Here is a 24,333-nt window from a genome sequence, read left to right on the forward strand (position 1 = left end):
AAAAAAGTAATAATAAGAGAAGAGAGACTCGATAACACTTAACATATAACACCACACGATTGTATTTTGAAGATAGTATACTTAGCCGGTTATATGAAATACATACTATGTACTCGTATAATACGGCGATGATGTCCTACATATTTACATATATTTAATTTAAAATAAACAAATCTTCCGAAGAATATGTATATATATAAAAATGACGGAGAAAAAAACAACCGTCTTCTTAAAAACATTTTTCATCTCTTACTGAACCTGAAAACGATCCAAAGGAACAAACAGGTTTTTAGTGAATAATAAAATTATTTAAATTTTATTCAATATAAATTGTTGAGTAAACAGAAATTGATGTAACTCTTTTTTCCAGTTTATTGTTGGAGTAAATTTTAAGTACTTAAATCAGTTATTAAATTCAACTTAAGTACGTGTTCAGAGTCTGTATCAGGGGGTATCGCTATCATTAATTCAACATAAAATTGAAAAAATTAAATAAAAAAAAATCATTACGTACAACAGGTTAATGTGTGGCAATGACCAAATACCAACAGTCAAGCCACGCTAGTCAGGATCGTTCTGCTATGCTTGCGCTTTGAAACGTTATAGACCTTCGTCTGGAGTTAACCCAGACAATCCTTCAAATCACAACCGAAACATTTACATGCTCACAACTTCTAACTACAGTGAGGATTTTGCATGTAGGCGTCTTGTATCCGGTAAGCTTCATTGCTTTCTGTCAATGAGCATCGAATGTTGTATTACCTTGTGCGCTTGTATATTGTCAGTGCAAAGCGAATGCGACGACTTGTAACTTATCGAAGGGTCGATTACCTAAGCAGTTTGTGGCGACATAAAATTGTAAATAATTTCGAGTAATTGCACTCAGACCCATCGATGCTTTCCTTTGAAAACGAAAACAGTTTTTCATAATGACAATAATATTTCGATTGAGGAACAGCGAATATTAGGACAGATGAAAGAAATATCTCTCTGTGTATACCATACATGGTCATCAATGCCAGAGTCGGAATGCATTTTATAAATACTGACTGCCTGCAGTGATTAACCTTTGTAGCTAAACAATCCACTTATTATTTAATAGCCGCGTTAGCGTACCGTGTTGTTTAGTTGCAGTTTAATATTACAGTTGCAGGAACGTTAAATCGAGTTCAAGTACACAGCATATAAACAGTCAACACACTCTGCCGTACTCTATGATTTATGATAATTGCCTCATCGTTACATGAGTATTGATTACCTTTAAATAGCATATGTCAAACTAAACAACTGTAAGCATAAAATTCATAAGCACAGTGTGGCTGTGTATTGTGTGTATGTTGTACCACGGCTTACATACTCTAATTCTAATTATTTTCATTGTAATTTTATAATAGGAAAAAGACGATCGGTATTGATTATATTGCGAAATGAATACCGAATTGTTATTAGCTAAAATGTTGCAAAAGCAAGCGAATTTCACTTCGATACAACAAACAGAAATTTCGTGCTGCATCCATTCAACTGGTGACTACAGCCACATATAACGTAAATCTTGTGCGTAACTTATTTCAATCAATTTCATCGGATCTGCCGTGTCTGGTTGTTTTAAAAACGTATAAGCTACACCTATAATTTATTTTCATTTTTTTTTTTCATTCACATCGTTCATTCATGTTTTCTTCTTGTGTAGCTTTCATTGACAAAGAGTCTCGCTATACTATATATACAAATTTGTTGCATCGAGATGTATCATTAAAGTGTATAATATATACCTCTTCCTCTTCGGCACTTATGTATACAGAAACATTGCTATATCAAAGCTTGTATTTTATTCTGATTCTATTTCTCATGTATCCGTCCATACATTTTACACGATCAACATTAAGTCTAGTATTAAGCCTAGTTGATATTTCATGGAACTACTTTTATACTCAATATATTTTTAAAACCATTTTCACTTACAGTATAATAGAATTAATTTATTGGCCACTTGTGTGAGTGTTAAAATATGTTCTTGGTCGGTTTTGTAAGTGTTCTTATATTCTTTGCCTTAATCGCTTCAGGAAAGAAACACATAAATTGTGGAGTATTGTACGATCATATGGAAAAGAAAATAATAAAAAAAAATCGAGAAAAAACAAGACGCGTGCTGACCCGTTAAACTGGTTCTAATATGGGGGTTTATTATGAGTGCGTATATATTATGGTAACCATGCTGTCGTGATCAGTTTTTCTACAACCGAATAACACGTGCGATCTAATTGGAATTTCATTTACTTTCGTTTCGGAAAATATATTAAAATAAATTGACGGATAGCAATTGGACGAACTTATTTTCCTTCATTAGGCGATCGTTAGATCCATTAAAATTGCTTCAATAGCTTTAACGTTTGACAAGCGTAGATCTGTAGACAGCAATGACGGCAGAAATAAGCGGATGGTGTTCTGTTATTATAGGAAAATTCAAATTCAAATATTTTGGATGAAATACAAAGAAGCAACGGGAGAATTCGAGGCCAGTTCGGGCCGGACCTGAATTGGTTCGACCTGAATTTTTACTTTCGGGTTTGACCCAAACCTGACGTGAACCTGAAATTTCCAGTCAGGTTCGGGTAACTTAAGATTTTTGAATAAAAAATCACAAATTTCCAGGTTCAGGACCTAAAAGTAGACGTTCATGTTCGGGTATATAAGCAATTCAGGAACCCAAAATCGAAAACAGGTCAAGTCAAGTTCGGTCAAAGCTGAAATCTTATATCAGGTTAGAGTTCTGGTCTTCAATCTCTTTTAAATCACTTTTTCAATAGCGAGTGAAGTTGTCTATAAATACTGTGTACCAACACTGTTGGCCCAACAGTTTCGAAAGAGATCTATTACGATTTCGAATCCAACGCATTAAATGCATTGCATCAAGAGCAAGTGTAGAATTCTGTAATTTTTATGAACATTATATATTGGACTTGGTCGTTGGAGATATTTTCATATTTTTATTCATATTTATTTATTGTACAAGAACTTGCTACTATTCAAGATTTTTTTAACCATAGGTGGCACAAGACGTCATTGTAAATTAGAGGATTTAATAAATAAACGAGCGATTCTGAAAAGTTTTATTAAAAAATTTGAATAATAAAATTATATTTTTAATGCTATTCAGGGTTTCTTCTGTGATGTTTATTATAAAAATGATTTTTTTTCTTTTTCTCCATTTTTTTTCTTTTTTTCTGTGCATTAGTCCAGAAGCGTTTTTTTTCGATTATTTTTATTTGAACATAATTTATGGCTTTTTATTGGTTGTGACATTTTAAATAAAAATCAGATTTTTATTATTATTTAATGGCATTAAACTGTAATATTAATAATTTGATCAGAATTTATTCATTTTCATTTAATAATGCGTTTGGTGCAGTATAAATATTATATGCTCCACAATCGTTTATTTCTTACGATAAACTATACGAGCAGAGCTTCCGCTGAAGTTTTCATCTTGATGCACACATTGTTGACTTTGAATAATAAAGTGCCTCTTACGCTTCTGGTAGTTGTGTGCAATCGATCTCTAAAGTTTACAGACACTTGTGTTTTGAAATATGGTGATGTGGTAGAATTCAAAAATTATGACGCGATGAAGCATTTTTCATTTTCAAAAGGAGACTTATAGATAACTTAGGCAGAACACCTACTACATTGTCTATTATTAGATAGTTATATTTCTTGCCTAAAGTTTTTTTAAATAAAAAAAACCTGTTCAACAACAATGAACTTGCAGATTCCAGTTATTACACAAAATATTTCAATTTGCGTCATGATTGTTCCTATAGTTATTTATGATGTGACGTTCGAACATCAAAATAAACCAGTAAGCACGCCAGAGTGAAATAAACCAGGAACGAGAATTTTAATTTTTGAAACGTCGAAGAAAGGACCTAATACACTGTCACTGCCGTAGACTTGGTCATTAAAAAAGATAGAATGAAAAAGCCCACTTCTCACCAAGATATCACACTTCATGCATATAATAACATTCAAAATTCAGATAAATACAGAGAAAATTTATTTTCATCAGACATGGAAATGGTAATTATAAAAGTGATTTTCAAATTAGTCATGCTCCAACATGATCTGTGTTGCTTGTTACAACACATTTTTTCCATCGTCATAATTTACGTAAAAGCAACAATTCTAATACATTAATTCAGTCTATTAACCGGTCGCATAAATACCTTCAATTTTAATTTATTTTACCAATCTACATATAATTTAATAAAAATCCCATAAACATACGGAACGATTGAGTCACGTTGATCCATTCAAAACAAAAAATGTTCGCAGCTAAAAACCATTTTCTAACAGTTTGTCAATAGACTTTTCCAATATAAATGCAAAATTGCTGTTGAAATCCTTCTTTACTTCTTTATATGTAAATCAATTTAAATATTTGTCTCGCACTTTGGCTAATAGACATAAATAAAGTCACATACAAAATAAAACGATCAATCCAATATATGTGTAGAATGGTGAAGCATAGGTTAATATAATATAATACACACGGAGAGCGTCATGTATTTTATAATATGGTTGGTTGGTTGGTATATATATATGCACATCGATATTCGATCAATATAAATATTCACCAACGCAAAGAAATAGAATCAAAATTTGAATTGTGAAAGGTGCCTGGTGTTTCACATTATAATACGAGTTACTCTGGCGGCTGTTTTAAAATTGACTTTAACATTAATGGTATAATACCATCGATACCGAAAACTATCGAGGATATCCACATTCCGCATGTGGTAAAAGATCAAAGTAATATTAAATGAATTTCCATTATGTGAAAATAATGAATTTTTGTATTATTCGTGTATTTCAATACACGTTACAATTTACCGCGTTTTGTACTGTATGTATCTGTATCTGTATCGATCGATCAATAAAGCGAAATAAACTTGATCTTCAATTATATGGATTTTATAAAAATATTTAAGAAATAATGGCCACGGAAATCCTTGAACACTCGGGGTAGTTCAAGGGTGTATCAACGGGATAATTTCCTCAATAATTATGTTCAGTTGTAACAATACTTATGAAGTAGATAAACCTTTCACAGATGACAAGCATATAATCGATAAGACGACAAGCATAGAATAGATAAAGAATACATTGCTTGATTGCATCTAAGTTCTAAGTTGAAATGAAATCTATTACTTCATTTGTTTACAACACACACATATTGAGCTATATATGACGAGGTTGAAACTGTGTGAAGAGTTGCTTGACGCATTGCAGATTCATCAAAAAGAAACCTTATAGTCCTCATCGATCGCTAGAAAAAATTAACGATCCGTGAACCATTGATTTCAAATTTCGGTAATAAAATCGCTTATCAACATTGTTGTAAACAGCACACTCCACTTCTTGTTTCTCTGCTCTTTTAATTCGTTATGACCGAGTTGTCCAGCATATATATAGACAAAAAGCACCGCACCGCTAATAAAATCTTAAACTAAATGATAATCACGATGTTTACATTATAAAATGCCTTCGATTTATAACTTTAAGTGAGTTAACAAGAAAATTATGTTATCAACAATCAAATTATTCATTTTTCCATGATCGCTTTTTTCCAAACCATTTTTAAGTGTTTGCTCTTGCTGTGTAACGTGTAATTTTGTATTTTAAAATATTATTAAACCAATTGAATCATGTAATCAATCATTTCCTTAAGATTATAACATTTTGTGTATTAGAATGTTATATGATGATGTTTTTATGGTCATTTAATTTGGCATTTTGAAGCATAATTTTATGTTGCGATGGAATAATGGAACGATAATGAAGACTGGGTTTTAGAATGTGCTTCAAGACTTTAAGTATATACCGTGCATACATATACTCAGTCGTGATTGACATTGAACGGATGTAATTGCTCTTTTAAAATTTTCACTATCACTTCAGATTTCAGATTTTATTTCAATGAACAGTATTCAGCTATGGAATTAATTAGATACGAGAAATGAAACAATTTTGTCGTGTCTATGTTGGATAAATTAGCGGAGCCTTAATGGTATTAAGGGTCAAACTAACAAGGACATAAATATTATGGGGAATCGGATCCATTCATGAATAATAGTCCGATGAGAATCTGTTGCTAGTTCTATTCCAAAATATAGGACGTGTGCTATTAATATCACCTTATGCAACGATGTGCGGCAGGGTCTCTAATTGGTAAATTTATTTACCAAAATTTACCAAATATTTACTGAGTTTATCGAATTTATCTTATTCGAATTTTCGGTGAATTTTAATAGATTTTGGTAAATTCGTTAAAAAATTTTACCAACAAATGACCTTGGTGCACACAACATATTTTGCAATTGACAAATACAATAGAGAAACGCTAAAAAACAAGATCGGAATGCAGTTAACCCAAATGTCTTTCATTTCGATACAAGTGCTGAAAAGTATGTGACCATTTCGTTACAAGTCCAAAAAAGTTTTTCAAATAATTGGTACTTACCAATAGGTGCCATTGGTACCAGCATCATCTAATGTTGAAATGATCAATAGTAAAATAGACGTAAAAAATTTAGAATAACCTTTTAGTTGCACACTAGAGACAAAGATTGCCTCGCACAAAAGCCAACATTTGCAAACCGCATGTTTAATGAAAATTCCTCACACCGCAGTTATATTCAAATATAAACGTTCACATACCATGTGTAATAACACAAATAAAAAAATCCTGTCGCGCTAATAATTATTACCTCAAATAAACTTTAGCACACATAAAACTACTTGGCTATTAATACATGACACCAAACAATTGCAAACTTACTTGAGAATTCAAGAAATGCAATTTTGTGGTCAAGAAATAGAAAAAGTACAATTACCTTCTATTATCATATAAATTTTGTGTGGTATTCAAGTACTACAGTATGTTTATTCAAATTCAATAAGTAAACGGCTTACAGTTCAAAAGTGGAACAAGCATTACTCGCATTTATTGTCGGGTCCGAAGTGACACGTATTTTATGCAAAGAAAAACGATTTATATCTAAATGAATTTGAGGCCATATTGGTGATAAATTTTACTCAAAAATATTATGTTTTTTAACAGTCAAATGGACAATGTTTATGGTTTATTATAAATATAGTACAATGTACATATAGATGTGAGTGTATATGGCAATGAGAGTATAAACAAATTTTCATAGTTTCCTAATCCTCTTAACGATCATTTGAGTACTTAAAAACATTGATCATTACTACCTATTCATGTAGGAATTTTAGTAGGCAAACAGTCACACAATAATTATTTACAATAATATTTTAATGGCAACAAGAAGCTAATGCAGTGTCAGTGGCCTGAGAAAGGCTGTGAGCTGTTTAATTTTGAATTGAAAATCGTATTCAATTAAGAATTTTCACGGATAAAAAAGCTCACATTTAAGACCTAGTTTTACAATCAATAATAATATTAACATCAACTTCCGCTAATGAACCTTGGTCAAGGTTCCACCTTGACTCCTTAGTTATTTTGGGTTCATTAAGGAACGTCACATCCAGAAATCACATCTTGAAATCTCTAAAATCTTATGATTTAAACTGACCAAATTATTAAAGTTTTGCTGAATTGAATCAACAATCGCTACCACGTAAATTAATATTCGAAATTCTATTTATTTTACAGGCGAGAAACCATATACATGTCAATGGCCGGATTGTGAATGGAGATTTGCACGCTCAGATGAATTGACACGGCATTATCGTAAACATACTGGCGCTAAGCCATTTAAGTGCATTGTTTGCGATCGTAGTTTTGCACGGAGTGATCATTTAGCGTTGCACATGAAACGACATTTACCCAAAAATAAGTAAAGAAATTTTGTTTTTTGTTAATTTTTTTTTCTTCTTTTTGTTTCTACATTTTACAATAAATATATTCCAATGACGCTGTATAAGGCATATTAGGTTTATGAGATAACCAAATAAGTTTTGAATTTATATATAGGAATTTAGCATTTACAATTTCAACAATATGACAAAAAAAAACAATCTCTCTGTAAATAAATTATATTGAAACGACTATACAGCACTATTGACAAGATATTTTCGTATTAAATCGTAAAGAAAATGGAAAACAATTAAACAAACTTAGCTACACCTAGCAATTGCGACAAAACCTAAATCTATTTTCGCGCCTGAGACAAATCCGTTTTATGACTCATTGGACATGAGTTATTGAGAGCAAAGATTTTGTACTCTCTCGATTGATTATGTTGCTTCGTTGAGAAATTATTCTATCTTCTTGTTTCTCTTTCTATTTATTTATTTATTTATTGTGCACAAATATACTAGTTTGTTAGTGGTTCCAGGTTTCAGTTTAAAAAAATATATATTTGGTTCGTCACTAATCCGTTGCAATATACAAATTAAAACTAGCATGATTCCTCAAAGGCATCCGGTTAAAGATTACAAGCCTGAAATTTTCAAATTTCTCATCAATTATCGACAATGAAGACAAAAAAACATAGCTAACGCCGACCCGTACGAAACACCTATTCGTATCAAAAGCCTTTAATGTGAAACTCTTCATTTCTCTTACTTCATTTTCTTCTCCGCTGAAAAACTATTCTTCCTTTTAAATCACTTACATTATCCACTCTTAGCCTTGTTATCATATACAATTAAATTGCCGGAGGCAATATAGACAGCCCCGTACGAAGTCAAATTTCATAAACTCCTATTTAAACAGCTATATACCGCTATATTTACCTATATTTCACTGTAAATAAACATTTCACAGAGGAATATGCTATTATATAGCTCTATATGTCTGTATATAGCTCAATATAGCTGTATATAGGTATATATAGATGTCCATATATGGAATCCCTGAAACCCCTCACACTTAACACATTATTTCCATGTTAATCCAATATGGCCGCCGCCAGCCATTTTGTTAGGAAACCGAAAATAGTACCGACGCTTTACATTCGTTAATACCTTTCAAACAAAAAAAAATTCATGAAATTCGGTCAAAATTTACTCGAGATATTGACAAAATACTCCACGTTCACTGTACGGCCGAGTAGCCAGATAAGAGCTCACTCCAAGAGACCTAGCTCACGCTCCGGAGAACATAATTTCATAAACTTTTTTTTCCCTGATTGGTACGGTCAATACCGATCTAATAAAGCTAAAACGAACGAAATATGTTCAAATTTGGCCGACCTACAAGCAAAAACTGCTTGCCGCCCTGTGCCTGTTTCACACCAAGGGGTCTAACTCACAAGTCGGTCATCCGATTTCCATAAACTTCTTTTTTGTCGATCGGTATAGTAAATATCTTTCATTCGATGTATCATTTACGAGTATAGCGTTTAAATGTCCGGAGATATCTTCGAAAAACCGTAAAGCACTTATTGGGCCCAGCTCAGGAGGGGTCGATCCAAAATCACTCTTCTTCGAACTTAGCCTGTCTTTTGACATTACCAAACGGGGAAAAAAAGAATTTTCAAAATCGGATGCGTTTTACTCAAGTTATCGTGCAGACAGACAGACGGACAGACGGACATTTTTTTTCTTGCTGATTTGGCATCTCTGGACAACCACAATAGGTTTCCCCTTACTCAGGGAGTCCAATTCGACGTGTTACAAACGTATGCGTAAACCTATAAGACCCCAGTACTTCGTACGGGTCTAATAAACGATTAGAACAGTCTTATGCGGTCTTTTGTAGACAAATCCATGATGAAAGAATTGAAGTAACCGATTTCTCATCTTCAAAATTAATAGATCAAAAGGAGTAATACATTCCATAAATTATGAGATTTTCTCAATTTCTTCTAAGATTTGATTTGATTCGGCTTCTGACATACCCTCAAAATATTAAAACACAAACTCTATAAGTCCACATATTATACAGTTTGCGCTAATAACGTATAATTTATAAGTCAACTTATAAGTTGGAATTTATCTATACAATAAAACCGAAAGCCCGGGTGACAGTGCTAGTAAGTAATATTGCAGAACTTCTTGTATGAAGATATGACTTGTAATTTCCATCTTATTAGTTGACTTATTACTTATAAGACATTTGCGCACACTGTCTATTGTACATACCTGCCATTTCAAATCCGTCCATAGAACCATTACGTTTCCTCAGCAAAAATATAGATATTTGATTTGTCACAGCTTCGAAGTTTTCCTTTTTTCACACATTCAATTGCACTTTTATTCGCATAAAATGTATAATACTGAACGATGTAGTTTAACAGTTTTGAATGAAACGAAGCAAAAATGGTTACCAAGCTATTTTAACTTAAAGTCTCAAATTTAATAAATGAAAATTGAAAAGAAAATATAAAAAAATTTAAAATGAATAAAAACGGAATATAGTTATTTAAACGTAACTATTAAAATCTGTAGGTTATTTATAGTTAATAAGCATAATTAAATTGAATATAAAATTGAACATAATTAATAATTAAAATGTAATTTATTTCAAAATTCGCATATTTCGTGAAATTTATTTTATAATTTTTTTATTTATTTTTTTTTTACATAAAAGACACCCAAGTGTGAGTGTAGAGTTTGTTTATTTTAAAATAAAACTAACGTCGCAATTTTTATTTTTATCTTACGTTAGGTCTTTTTAATTTTTCGTTAAAACTTTTTATAAAAAACAGCAAAAAACGTGTTCTTAGTTGCCATTAAGTTGTAATTTTTATATCACAAAATAATAATAAAATTGAAATAAAAAGTATTATTTTATCGTTAAGTTCGTTTAAAAGAAAAATTTTTTTGTTTAAATTTTTTCCCCGTATTTTTTATGCATATATTTAACAAAAAACCTATATAATGTAATATTTGTGTAGCCAAATAAGGAGTTTTTTTTCTTGAAAAGTATTGTAAATTCTGATAAATTTAAATTTTTATCAATTATATAGTGTTAACGAGAGCATAAATCTTAATCAAAACACCATCAAAAATATAAATTTCTTTCCTTTTAATTTTTAATTTCAACAAAACAAATTGTATAACAATTATGTCCTATGCAATTGAAAATATTTTTTTAAATTATAGATGTGTCCTTTCCAGTATTGATTTAATAGTGAATGAGAATTCAATGTGTGTTTTGTAAATTTAAATAAGTTTTGTTCTTCTTTATAAAAAACATTATAATCTCTTGTGAAAAATAAACAAAAACAAATATTTACGAAAATTCCAATGAAAAGCAAAATATAACAAAAAATTGTTCAATAAATTTACAGCTTTCGTGTTTCTATTTCCGCCACACAGACATTTAGAACTCAGCAAGGGCATGGTCAAGATTCCTTACAGAAACAACTAATCGACAAAGATAACCAAACGATTTTTGATGGCTGGGGTTATCGTATATAGCCAAGAGTGGTCTAAATCTAATGAAGTAGAAGATTCATTGATGGTACCGTGGTATGTTTGCCGTTCCTAAAAAGATAAGTTGATCATCACCATTACGGTACTTATAAAATGCAAACTCGGGTATGAGGGTAACAATTTTGGGATTAATTTCGTGTACTCATAAGGATTCATAGGTGCACAAACGATCATTTTACTTTAAAAGAACATCTAGCGTTAGTCTTTTTGTATCCAGCCAATATTAAGGGAAAATGGTAATGTGAGATTCACGAGATCCGTCAAAGGCAACCAAAACAAAAGATGGTTGATGGCTGGTGTTCTCTTATATAGACAAGTGTGTGGTAAATCTAATGAAGTAAAAGATTTTACATCAAACACTGAAAAATACTTTGCACAAACCGCGGTACGTTTGCCGTTCCTAAAAAGGTATGCTGATCATAATCATGATGTTCAATATAAAATGTAAACTCGGGTATGAGGGTAACAATTTTGGAATTACTTCTGTGGACGCATAAGGATTCATAGGTACACAAACGCTCATTTTAGTTTAACGGAAAAACTGAGGTTACACTTTTTGTATCCAGTTAATATTGAGGGAAAATTGAAATGTGAATAGTTTCATCAAGCATTACTTCCTTATTCTTAAGCATATTCATCCAATTTGCTATTGAATCTGCTGTCCTCTTTCTCTTGTTTTGTTTTTTTTTTTTTTTTATCGTGTATTTGGTCATCGTTGGTCGTTGCTTGAATTGTATCTAATTACATGCATGAGGTAGATCCATTCATGAATTCATCGTTTTATTTTGTATTTTGTATACTTCCTATTCAATCTACGCACAGAAGTTCATTCAGCCAATCAAGTTCTCATCAAACAATTCGCACAATTAAGTTCTTGAATAAACTAGATTTTGCTGGTAGTCATTCAGGCTGGCATCGCAAAGAATGTTCACCAGTAGTCAAGAAATTAACAAAATCTTCGAATAAATCATTTTGCTGTAGGCATTGATTCATGTCGTTAATTATGAATATCAGAAATAATTTTTGCTCTTTTATCGGGGACTAGTTCGAATTGCCTTCATTTATTTCCTACACTTGAAAGCGAGCAAAGTGATTACGATGCCAATAAATAAGTCGAAATGTCAATTTGAATAATATACGAGAAGCAAATGTGTAGCATTGCAAATATAATTAATCGACATAATGTGTCCCGAGTATGCAAGTAGTTTAATACTCGAAATATATTATCAGTCTGTTTACAATGTGAACGGGAAATGCCGAAACACTTTGTAGCATTCTACGAGCTCATGCTGAAAAGTCAGCTGTTTCGGACAGCGGCGCAAAAAAAAAAGAATTAAGCTGTGAAAGCCTCTTAAGAATATTTTGAGTAAATGAAGTAATAGATCCTGTAGGTAAACTGCTGATATGTCTGCCGTCTGTGAAAAGTTAGGCCTGGTGTGTTTTTTTAATAGTTAGAATACTGTTAAAACCAATGAAGAATGAGATCGAACATAGAATCACACTTAAAACAAAAGAAGTAACAGATTTCACAATCACAATGCCGTTTAAAGTTCAATACAAAAAACGTTTACTTGAAGAAACGATTTTTTTTTCTAAACATGATCGAGTCGATCTTAGATACAATGCCAGAATCATTTTATTCAGTGGTCCAAGGTGAGACGAAAACAATCTTTATACCGAATGCACACTTCAGTTACGAAATGTTTGGTTCGTTTACTAATGGCTCTGATCGCTTTCGGAATATTCGTCAATGGTCTTAGATACCACAAAATATTCCATTCAAAAATATTAGCATCTTTGCAACGAATCATTCGTTCAATACAAAGACAAAAATTTACATTTTTCGGTACTCCAATAGATAAGAAAAACCATCAACAAACAAGTTAATAAAATTCTAAAGTCGAAATGCACCGATAAACGAATAACCGAAAACCCGCGCAAATCTTCTAGAATTTGAATAACAATAAACAGGAAAGAGAATTAAAAATCGATGAAGAGAAGAAAAAAAAAACGATTTTCAGATTAAGTTCCACATTTTGTGTATTATTTGTTCGGTGACACAATTAATGATCGTTTTCCATGCTGAGATGCTGTCAAATAAAAGTCAGTCAATATTCGAATTTTTTTCCTATGGTGCGTTCCTCATTTAGGAGGATGATTAATTAATATGGTGATGAACTTTGAAATGATAAAAAAAAGTTTTTTTTTTATATTTCCATATATACGAAGTGCCGCTATAAATGATAAATAAAATTATTTAAGTGAAGAAAAAAAAAAGCATAAATGTTGTGACTAACACTGTTCGTATTATTATATTATAAATGGTATGGTAGATATATGTATGGTGTAGATCACTAAACAAAACAATAATAAACATATTTTTGAAAGCCACCATAAAGAAGAAAGATGAAAACGTGAGACTTGACACCGCAAACGTAGAATTGCGTCATGTTAATTTATGATGTTCTATAAAAATATTTTCTCATTTCTTCTGATTTTACAATTTTAATTTTTTCTTTTTTGTTTTTACCGAAAAACAAAGTATGATTTCATCGCCATACCGAATAGGTTACCGAGTCATTTCGAAAAGGAAATTACAAGTTTGCACTTCCAAACATACAATTATGTGCAAAAAAAAAATGTCAGTTCGTCTCTTACCGAATTTCAAAACTCCTTTTTGTGGAACTAAAACAATTTGGTGTTAGACCACACAGCAACGAACATCGTGAGAATTACCATGTTGAAACGTAACACCAATAAGGAACGATAATGATACACCAACCACCCCAACAAAAATCTTAGATTCTGAATTATTCATCAAATTGAGACACTTTCGTTCCAGCGAAATTGAAGTTACTTTGTCATAGAACAAGACAGAGCCTTTTCTAATTCCGTATGCACAAGCGAATTTTTCTTCTGCCAGTGTCCCTTTGGATTCATTTCAAGAAACTAACTCAAGCGAGATAATTGACTAATTCTACACTACGCGAGATAATATCCAACGGCGCCTCCGCTAAATACCATATAAGTTTATAATACTCATGCATTAAGTCATTAAGTTTTCCTTTGTAATATATTGTGGACGTACGACATTCTGAATTTATAAACGAACAGCAACAAAAAAAAAATTGTCTAAAATCTCTCAACTTTTTATGATTGTCCATAGCATCAATGTACAATATTATTGTGCTCACATACTTAAAGTCGGATACAATAATTTGTAAAATAAATAATTCACGAAAATTATACGTGTGTATATCTGAACAATTTTGTACAATCGAAGGGAGAATTTGACGATGATATTTGAAGTAGGTCCACTAAACTTCTTATGTTTCACAATTCCTTTTACGATCAAACCGAGATGATGAAGACGACACGATATTCGTTTTTCATAAATTCAAGACAATTTTGAGGAGATATATATATATATATAATAATAATAACATGCATTGGCTGTCATCAACCATCGAAAGCATACAATTTTGCATGCGTAAAAGCAACGTTTGCCAATGATGATAGTTATACGGTTTTTTTTTTCTCTTCATATTCTTCTTGCAGATTGTTGGTTTATGCACAATGAATGTTTATTTTATGCAGTATAAAGTGTTTCGGGGAATTGATTGTGGGATGCACATTTAGTTACAGATAATAATTTTAACGAGTGGGCAACTAATATTGAGTGTATCAGCTTTATAGCAATACGGAACGTTCCGTAGCAAATTTTCGACGTTTAAAATCGAGATAGGCGATTCTAATACTAGGGGGAATTCAATTAAAACGATAGGAAATCGTGGCGATCAATGACAAGATCAGCAACTTTATCTGACTCGTGTTGGTGTTATAGGTGACTTACAATGTGAAAAATTGAGAGAAGCGAAAAGTTAGCAAACGCAACTTATTTTCAATCCAATTCTAAATACCCGATATATCCATTTCAGAATAGTTTCACATTACGTTCAAACACAACTTGTTTAAATCTCATTAAAGGAACTGTATTAATATACCAAAGATCATAATCAACAACAACAATGGTCACTAATCATCTGGTGCATTAGAAAATCTATAGGCAAAATGGAAATGCTACACACACTGGAAATGATTAATGGAATGTATATACTCTCGGTATAACATGCTTAAGTCAGTGTAATGTAAGACCCGTAAAGTAAAACGGCAATTATACCAAAGTACACACGGGATCATTAAAAATTAACGTGCAATTCACTTTATAATCATAATTTAATGTTTTGATCGAATAAATATTCTCAACATTCATTATAATACCAGGCCACTTATAAACAACTTGATATTGTAGTCCGTTTACAAACGAAAGGAAAACAAAGAAAACGGTGAGAAAGTTAGGAAATGCAGAAATCCGGAGAGTGAATCAGAAAATAAAGAAAAGAGCTGATAGGTAATAGTCATTTTATCACTTCAGCTCAAACTTCGGGAGCCTTTGTTGTGAAAAATGTGCTGCTTTAAAAAAAAGTTTGAAATTTCATTTTCTCGGATGACTCGTGGGCCCTTTGCGCTGGCAACACCACAGAAATGAAATTCCAATTTTTTTCTACTCAGTGAACAAATAATTCCCAAGTAGCATTTCAGAAAAAATAACTTATTCGTTAAAATAACGTTGTAGCAACGTTGCCACAACGATTGTGCAACCGTTGTTGCCCGGTTATAGTTTAACCTACGTCAATTAACCGTTGGATAACCGTTAAACAACGAAAAAGTTAAAAATTATAGTTGCTCTACCTTAAATTTTTAACTTTTTCGTTGTTTAACTGTTATCCAACGGTTAATTGACCTAGGTTAAACTATAACCGGGCAACAACGGTTGCAAAACCGTTGTGACAACGTTGCTACAACGTTATTCTAACGAATAAGTTATTTTTTCTGAAATGCTACTTGGGAACTATTGAATTGGACCAACACATTGTCGTACTTGACAGTGCTATGATTGGACACTTAAGACAGATGTTGTGGTCTCAAGTCCTAGTGTTGCTCACTGTTCTCGACCAACAACTTTTGTGTTTGTTGTGTTTATTGTCTGCCTTGTATTCGAATCACCTGAGTCATCTTCAACTATTGAAGATATTGATGCCAAATCTGTTACTTCACTTGTTTTAATACACAATTTGCTAACATTTCATTTACCGAAATTGGTTATTGTTGTCGTCGGTGTCGACAACAAATGAGACAATTTCCTTGCAAGTTGTATTTTTCTCCGCACTATGTATTGCAGTTTTCTATCATGTATAACCCACAGAATTAATTTAGAAAATGTTGAACCAGTGCTAGACTATTTATCAGCAACAACGAATTAACAACAATACATAATACCATCGAACATAGATAAAAGGTAAGATACTTCATGGAAGAAAAAAAAATGGTATAAAGAATGGTGTGGGTGAACATTAAACTAGTAGTCCTTGAAATAGAATTGCTTCCAATCATTTAAAAAATAGAGTAATTTAAAAGTCAACGTTACACTGTATGCACACAAGAATATGCTACACTCAATCACATTCTTATTGTATGTATATTGTATAAGCCACACATTTTGAATTCTTGGCTATTTTACCTTTTGTTGCGGAGAAGTGACTTTTCCAAGTGGTCTACTCCACACTTAACTTATTTCTTTAAGAAAATTGAATTAATTTTAGATGCAATAGTCGTACCCGTTTCTGTAGTATAGTAAGTATCAGCTGTGATAAATATATGTAATAAACTCGTTGTCAATGTACGGCGAGCAATCAACCTATTGATGGAACGTAAAAGTCATGTTAATGATCGACAGTGTGTATAAATTTTATTTTATGCAATTTATTGAATAAAAGTTTGTGTCCAAAGATTTATGGGAAATATAGAAAACGAAAATTAATTGACACATTCAAACGCAATGCACACGAACGTTTATCATATTCGATTCTTTTGGTTTCAGATTTAATGACTGCGTTTTAATGGCTTAGTTATACAGATTTTTCGAGTGTGTAATGTGAAATTGGTTTCGCCGTTTCATTTCGAATGCAGGCAATAACCGCTTGCGCTGGTAATCATTTTTATTTTTTTATTCAGTGAATTGGTGTTTTTTAATGAGTTTCAGTTGGTCGAAGTGGTTTTGATTTGATTTGATTCTGGTACAAATTAATTGACACGTCATGCAGTCGGTATGATGAATAATAAACAACACTTCGTAATAGGTGGTTGTAATACGAAATACGATTTTTTTCTTACTTTCAAAGTTCTTAGCGTATATTCTTATTGATTGGAACGAGTTGAAGTAAGTGTAAGTAAGATTTTATGTAGGAGTAACCGTTGTCAGCAAAATTGTTTTTGTCGACCGCGGTCAAAAATTGTATGAACGGAAATTTCACGTCAGGTCAGATTTTTGCTATGAAGCAACCTGACCTGACCTGACCTGAACCTAAATTTATCAAACCAGGTCAGGTTTCAGGAGGACCTGAAAGTTTTAGTTCATAACGTCCGAAGTTCCAAATTTTTATTTTGACGTAACAAAGGGCAGAAAATTTTAACATTTAACGTTTTTTCATCACATTTCCATTCATTTTTTATCATTATGGGAGGGCTGTATTCCCACTCGTCAAAATACAAATTTAGAACCTCGTACGTACAGTGATTTCCGTTTCATATGAGTGAAGCGCCAATTTGCATTGCCGTATCACGTAAAATTAATTTCCATACAAATTGGTCACAGATTCTGGCTCCTGATCATTAAGATCAGGTCAAAATTAATTTAATCCGATTTCAGATTTAATAAGGTAAAATTCAGGTTGTCCTAACCTGTTCCAAGCCTTATTTAAAAAAAAAAATTGAGCAATTTTTAATGCTAAACGAGAAGGAGAAATTGTTTCCTTATTACCTTCAATGATTTCTTAACAAAACTTTCCGAATACACGGCACACAATGATCATGATAAAGATATGATGGTCAAAAACAAATCGACAATAATTTACCTTACAGACCTAGTTCCATATTTGGTAGATATAATATAGTATCAGTAAAGGAAACGAGTTTCGAATCAGTGAACGCAACATTTTAATTGAAAACCAAAAAAGAAATGAAAACTCATAAAATTGTAAACCATATTCCCCAGTCATCCCTGTAGGTCTTTCTGTAATATTCAATCACATTTTACACAAAATTACGATTTGCATTGTATTTTATATAACATCAGCGAAAAGACAAAGGAAAATCTATCGATTCCGCCTTTATAACGACACCTTTATGTAAATTCTATATGGAATATTACCTAAGATCGCTTATAACTTTGTTGAGCAGAGTGTACGAGATGATGTTGGTCGCTGCAGGGGCTAAGAATTATTTTAATTTTTTAAATGCAAAGAAAAACGAATGAAACAAATTGTATTAACAATTGACTACATTAGCTTTCATTTTGTATAAATTACTTTTCGTTTATTTTTGTGTTAATTTTTTTTTTTTTATTATTTGCTTCATTCAACTTCAACAACTTTGAATTTCTCAAGAAATTGGTTATTTATTGTGTTTTTGTGATGTTATAGTGCATTGTTATCAAAATTAATGTTTATTTGGTAAATTATACGTTCGTACACACACTCTTTTTTTGTATTTTACAATAAAAGCAAACCATCCACACAAGTCCTTTACATTTATTGATGGTATAATATATACTATCCTTACAGAGTCGCATTTGATTGTCCTTTCTATTGTAACATCATCAACAATATGCTAAAATTTAAGATTCTCAAAATATACCTCATCTGTACAGTATTATATACACCACGAAAGTTATATGCGATGTTTAATGTAAATAAAGCGAACCATAAATTCGAAACACATCATTACCTAAAAAGTCATGTCATGTTATTGTTTATAGTTAAAGATGGAACAATGGGGAATGTGTTTATTTATAATTCTCTTTTTTTTTCAAGTCTTCGTAAAATTCAAATTAACTTTCATGAATAAAATTATGTTTGGTACCATGTCGGGTTGAGTGGGTGTTGAGTTCAAAAATTAACCTCATATATTCGAAGTTTCATACAATTATAATATGAGAGGATGATTGAGCGTTAGAAGATGTTACTCATTTTTATAATTTGTCATCATGTGCACATATTAATGTACTCTTGTGACGCAAAATGTCAAAATGAAAGTCAGAAGAATCGATCGTTATCGCGTCAGAGACTTTCTTTTGTTCATCGCAAGTGTGGAAATAATAAGCACTACTTGATAGGACGCTGCCCTATATCAAATGAATCGTATCAAATTGACGTTATATGAATATCTCATCTGTTATCAACGACGACAACAAGAATTAATAATAAGCTTTAGTTAAGATTGTCTTAAATAGCGCACAAACTGAATTTCAGTGACTGAAACAAATGAAGTAAAAGATTTTATTTCAGTACGTCGAAAGTACTTAGATCAAATGAAGTAATAGATTCGATAAAAATTATAAATCATATATGCTTGTCGTCTGCGAAAGGTCATAAGGCTTCGTTTAAATTGTCAATGAAAGACTAAATCCAGTAAGTAGTTTGTATAAATATTTTCAGTGGAAATGTCGACAGAATCTACTTCGAAATAACTGCAATTTGTTGGATCATTTCTCAAACAAGGGACAGACACTAACTTTCGATCAAGTGAACAATAACATTTTTATTGACTCGTCGATATTCTGTGAATTTCTATGTCTGCGGTGGGTACACATTATTATACTTAATCATCCTCATAATCGACTCCATTCTATCCCATTATTGTGAGTCCTTATTGAATTCAATTTGTTTAGAACACACTTAGGACATCCATTGTAAATTTTATTACTTTGTTCCGTAAGCAATAAATCTACACGAGAAAAATCATCACAAAATCAATTTATCAAAATATAATTCTCTCTGGTTTTCGTGTTCATGTTGCATTCATGTTTTGTTGGGACGTTTTTCTATTGTTAATGAATTGAATATGCCTGCCTACACAATGGAAAGGACTTTTTAAACGAAATCTCATTTTGATGTAAATTTGATTGACAATGTTTGTTGCTTGGAAGATAGGTTGGTTAATTCGGAATTATGATAGTCAATTAAATAAACAATCGGAACGTTGCTCCTGATTAATACGCCAGTTTTACAGATTTTATTTGGATTAAATTCAGACAGATTATGAATGTGAACTAATTCATTGCATCGCGATAGGATTGAGAATTTAATTTGTAAACAATGAACAAACGACAGAACTAAAATTTCTTGCTCAAATGCTGAAATTGTCGAAAGGCTTTTGTTTTACATCAATTTCTTCAACTGATAACTGAATGAATTACACTGCAAATTTGAAATATTTCATTTTTTCGGTGCAATAATTCCTTCCAATTGAGACTGAAAAAGAAAAAAATTCTAAATTCTCCCGGAACAAAGCTACACATATCTCGACTACCTTCAACTGAGCGTTGGTTTTCTTTAGGAATGCAACTTCCTCTGTGTGTTTGCGTTCCTCGGAAGTTTTTTCTTCCTCATATCGACGTTCAGTTTGACCAAATGAATATTTCATATCGGTGATCTCTTGTTTCAACGCGGCACATTGACTCTAACAAAATAGAGAATTGAAAAGCTACAAAGACACTAGATTGGCCTGTCTCGTAGTACCTCAAGTTCCTTAACCTTTGCATATAATTGTTCCTTACCCTCTTGAGATTGCAATGCTTTTCTAATGCCGAATGCTGCGGAGCTACAGTATAAAGTCTCGTATGCTTCGATAGTCATTGCTATTTCGTCACGGATTCGAGATAGAATAAACCCACGCTCAGCACAAACTATGGTCACTTGTCTGATTATTTCATCTGTGATTTAACGAAAGTTGAAAATGAATATATGGATGAACTAACTGTTTGTAACGATGGACGACGGATAAACTTACCAAAACACTGACTGAAAAGTTCGCGACGCATTGGACAAATACCAGTCTCTCGGGCTTGAGTTTCTTGTAGTCGAGCGTCGAGTAATTCTTGTAAGTTAGTCACATCCTGACGAGTGGCTGGCACACTAGACACCTGAGAGAAACACGGTTAACAGTTGCAATCTACTATCTACGCAAACATTATCAGTCTACCATCTGAATCCACAGTTGTCCGTCCTCTTCCCAGGATCTCGGTGGAAGTATTTCATTTAAAATTTCTTCAGTTTCCTTTCGCGCATCGCTTCCATCGACAGATTTTCCACTGGTTGCCTGTTAGAAATTTGAGGAGAATAAGGATCATCATTATGTTTACCGACAGATAGACTATTATATTGAGATCCGAATACCCTTCTACAATTCTATTAGTTAAATAATTACAAAGCAGAAAAAACAGACCTTTCCGGCGTTGCTTGATGAAGGTTTTTCCGGATTTTTAACTACTAACACTGGATTACTGTATTTGACCAAGGTGGTCTCATCGATTGCATTTTCCTCACAGTCCATCTGTTCTGACATTTTAAGGTTTTTATTTTACTTAATTTTATTGATTAATCTTGTTAGATTTTGCAAAATTGATGTATTCTCTACTTGATTTGCAAGGAGTACTATGCTTTGTATGTTTGTAGTCATATAACATAACAATCAACAATATTGTACAGACTATGTCATTTGCTACCAACAACGACGACACAAATAAGTGATGAGCTTTAATGTTTTGTTATTATAGCAAACTTCGTGCTAAAGCATGAAGTAACAGATTTTGTATCGATTTGCTAAAAATATTTCGATCAAAATGAGTAATAGACTTGATAACAATTTATACTGTGGTAAAATGTCAATTAATCTAAAGCTAATTTAGATACAGCGAAGCACTGCAAGCATGAGTGATCGTAGCAACTACCAAATAGAGTTGCTATTCTATATGAAACATTTTTCCAAACTTTTTACATTGCCAAAACTTGTATAATTTGCTGTCCAGTTATAGAACTCTATTAGAGTACCACCAGTACCACTTATGCTTGAAGTACGCTCGGGTTGGATATAGATTCCCAGTTAATGGACAGCAAGCCTAGAAAGTGTGTATCCCCTATTAAAAACAGGCGACGAATACAAAATATCCGACTCTTTATCTATAATCGTGTGAAGAGTGTGGTAATTTTCTTAATGAATGTCTCCACCTAACAAGATAGATGTCTTAATATTTTACGTTCAACGCGATAAACGATCATGTGTGTAATTATATCAGACACATAAAGAGAAATTGCAACATCGTAAATAGAAAAAAATTTCTTTTCAGTTCAAAGTTCATCTAAACAGTTTTTCGATATTTTTTATGGAAATTTACTTTAATCAAAAAATCATAACAATAAAACGCATAATAAAATAAATTAAATTATAATTTAAAATAATAATAAAAAAAATGTTATTAGCTTAAATGCCATATATATCATGATAGACAGAGACACAGTTTCTGAATAAAATATCTCTTTTAAAATTTTAATTTATTATTTCCAATGATGTAGGAGTTGTGGAATGTGAATTTTCATTATTCATATTCACTCAATTCAATTTATGCATGCGCAAAGATATTAATAAAGTCGGAGGTATCAATCAGTGACCGCTACAATTAAAATTTACCCGAACGAAAAATGGTTCGCGATCTGATCTCAATAAATTAGATAGATCTGCGCACATATTCTGATGCGTTAACGAGAGAAAAAAAATCAAATATTGACACACAATGCTAGTAACAAGTCATCTGTTATCGTCAACATGAACAAATATAAGAGATGATATCGAGAAAGTGTTATCTTATAAAGCAAGCATTATAGAATAATTAAAGAAGTACAAGATTTACAGTCAGATACTAGAGGATGCTTTAAACAAAAGCGTAACAGATTTAATCGTAACGTTGCGAAGCCTTGTATAAAGAGGAAAACTAACTGTTCTTAATAGATTGTACTATATTAGGTGTATGTCAGTCAATATTATGTTAATATAATCATGGATGCCACAACCAGTGACAATCTCCAGTTGTATGTGCATCCTTATATTAACCCATATGCTACACTATGGCATGTGCACCATTACCTGATGCAAGTTGATGGAAGGCACGATTACCGATTAGCTGCAGAATGCTTAATATGTTCAACACATTTCACAAATGTTGTGTAAAACTCAATTAATCAAATCCAACTCGCCGGTCTTCACTTATGAGAACTGTGTCGTTTCTGTTGAGTTGTTTAATTATTAATAAATGTGTTATCGGTGACGGACGTCGATACTAAATGGAACAAATTAGATATTGATTTATGAATTTTATGAGACTTAATGTCTTCAAATCGATTTCAAGTAAAATTGTTGTTTGATATGTTGGCAGTTCGATCGAAAGTGTGATGTGTTATAACATTGAAAACTAGTCACAAACAAATCACAGTCAGACTAAATTGTCCTTCAATATTTTTGCTGTGAGGGGTGGTCACTTCGTAGCTAACGCCCAATATTGTGTATAGTTTTATTAGCTATAATCACACTGACTGAGCCAGTGATATAACAAGAATACTTAATGAGCAATTAGCAAAGAATTTATAAAAAGTTCAGTTTCTTGACAATTTAATAGCCAGCTTGTTCACAGATCTGACTATCACATTGAAATGAAGACACATAAAATGACAAAAGAAGTTTTTCTCACAATTATGATAAAAGATTACGATATGGATATATTCGTCCCATGTCCCATCGTCGGACGTAACTAGCCCAATCGTAAAGCAAATACAATGTCTCCGATTTGAAGTCAACATTACACATACATTTTGAACTGTTTTATGTGTCTAATAAAATTAAACATTAAAATTTTGCACACTTTCCGGAAAAAACATAAAATATTTTATATTTTTCAGCTATAAACACTGTTCATACGTTCTCGCAGGCAATAAAAATGCGTGAATGCGAATCTTCAAT

General features: G+C 32.0%; 2 protein-coding genes across 4 annotated transcripts in view; one reads left to right on the forward strand and one right to left on the reverse strand.

The window, feature by feature from the left end:
• LOC119076665 (dendritic arbor reduction protein 1) overlaps positions 1-8,542 on the forward strand; it is a 62,352-nt gene extending 53,810 nt beyond the window's left edge. For all 3 annotated transcript variants that reach the window (XM_037183562.1, XM_037183578.1, XM_037183570.1), the window contains one exon: positions 7,694-8,542. In XM_037183562.1, coding sequence (XP_037039457.1) covers positions 7,694-7,881 — 188 coding nt within the window. In that variant the 3' untranslated portion in view covers positions 7,882-8,542. The remainder of the gene's footprint in view (positions 1-7,693) is intronic.
• Positions 8,543-20,533: 11,991 nt separating this feature from the next.
• Positions 20,534-21,968, reverse strand: LOC119077664 (putative inner dynein arm light chain, axonemal). Its single transcript, XM_037184899.1, has 6 exons — positions 21,769-21,968; positions 21,526-21,642; positions 21,334-21,466; positions 21,063-21,256; positions 20,854-21,003; positions 20,534-20,795 (listed from the first exon to the last, which is right to left on the reverse strand). The coding sequence occupies exons 1-6, from the start codon at positions 21,886-21,888 to the stop codon at positions 20,760-20,762; spliced, it is 750 nt and encodes a 249-aa protein (XP_037040794.1). The 5' UTR covers positions 21,889-21,968; the 3' UTR covers positions 20,534-20,759.
• Between the last annotated feature and the right edge of the window lie 2,365 nt (positions 21,969-24,333).

The sequence above is a fragment of the Bradysia coprophila genome, chromosome III (assembly GCF_014529535.1).
Source record: "Bradysia coprophila strain Holo2 chromosome III, BU_Bcop_v1, whole genome shotgun sequence".
Taxonomy (NCBI): domain Eukaryota; kingdom Metazoa; phylum Arthropoda; class Insecta; order Diptera; family Sciaridae; genus Bradysia; species Bradysia coprophila.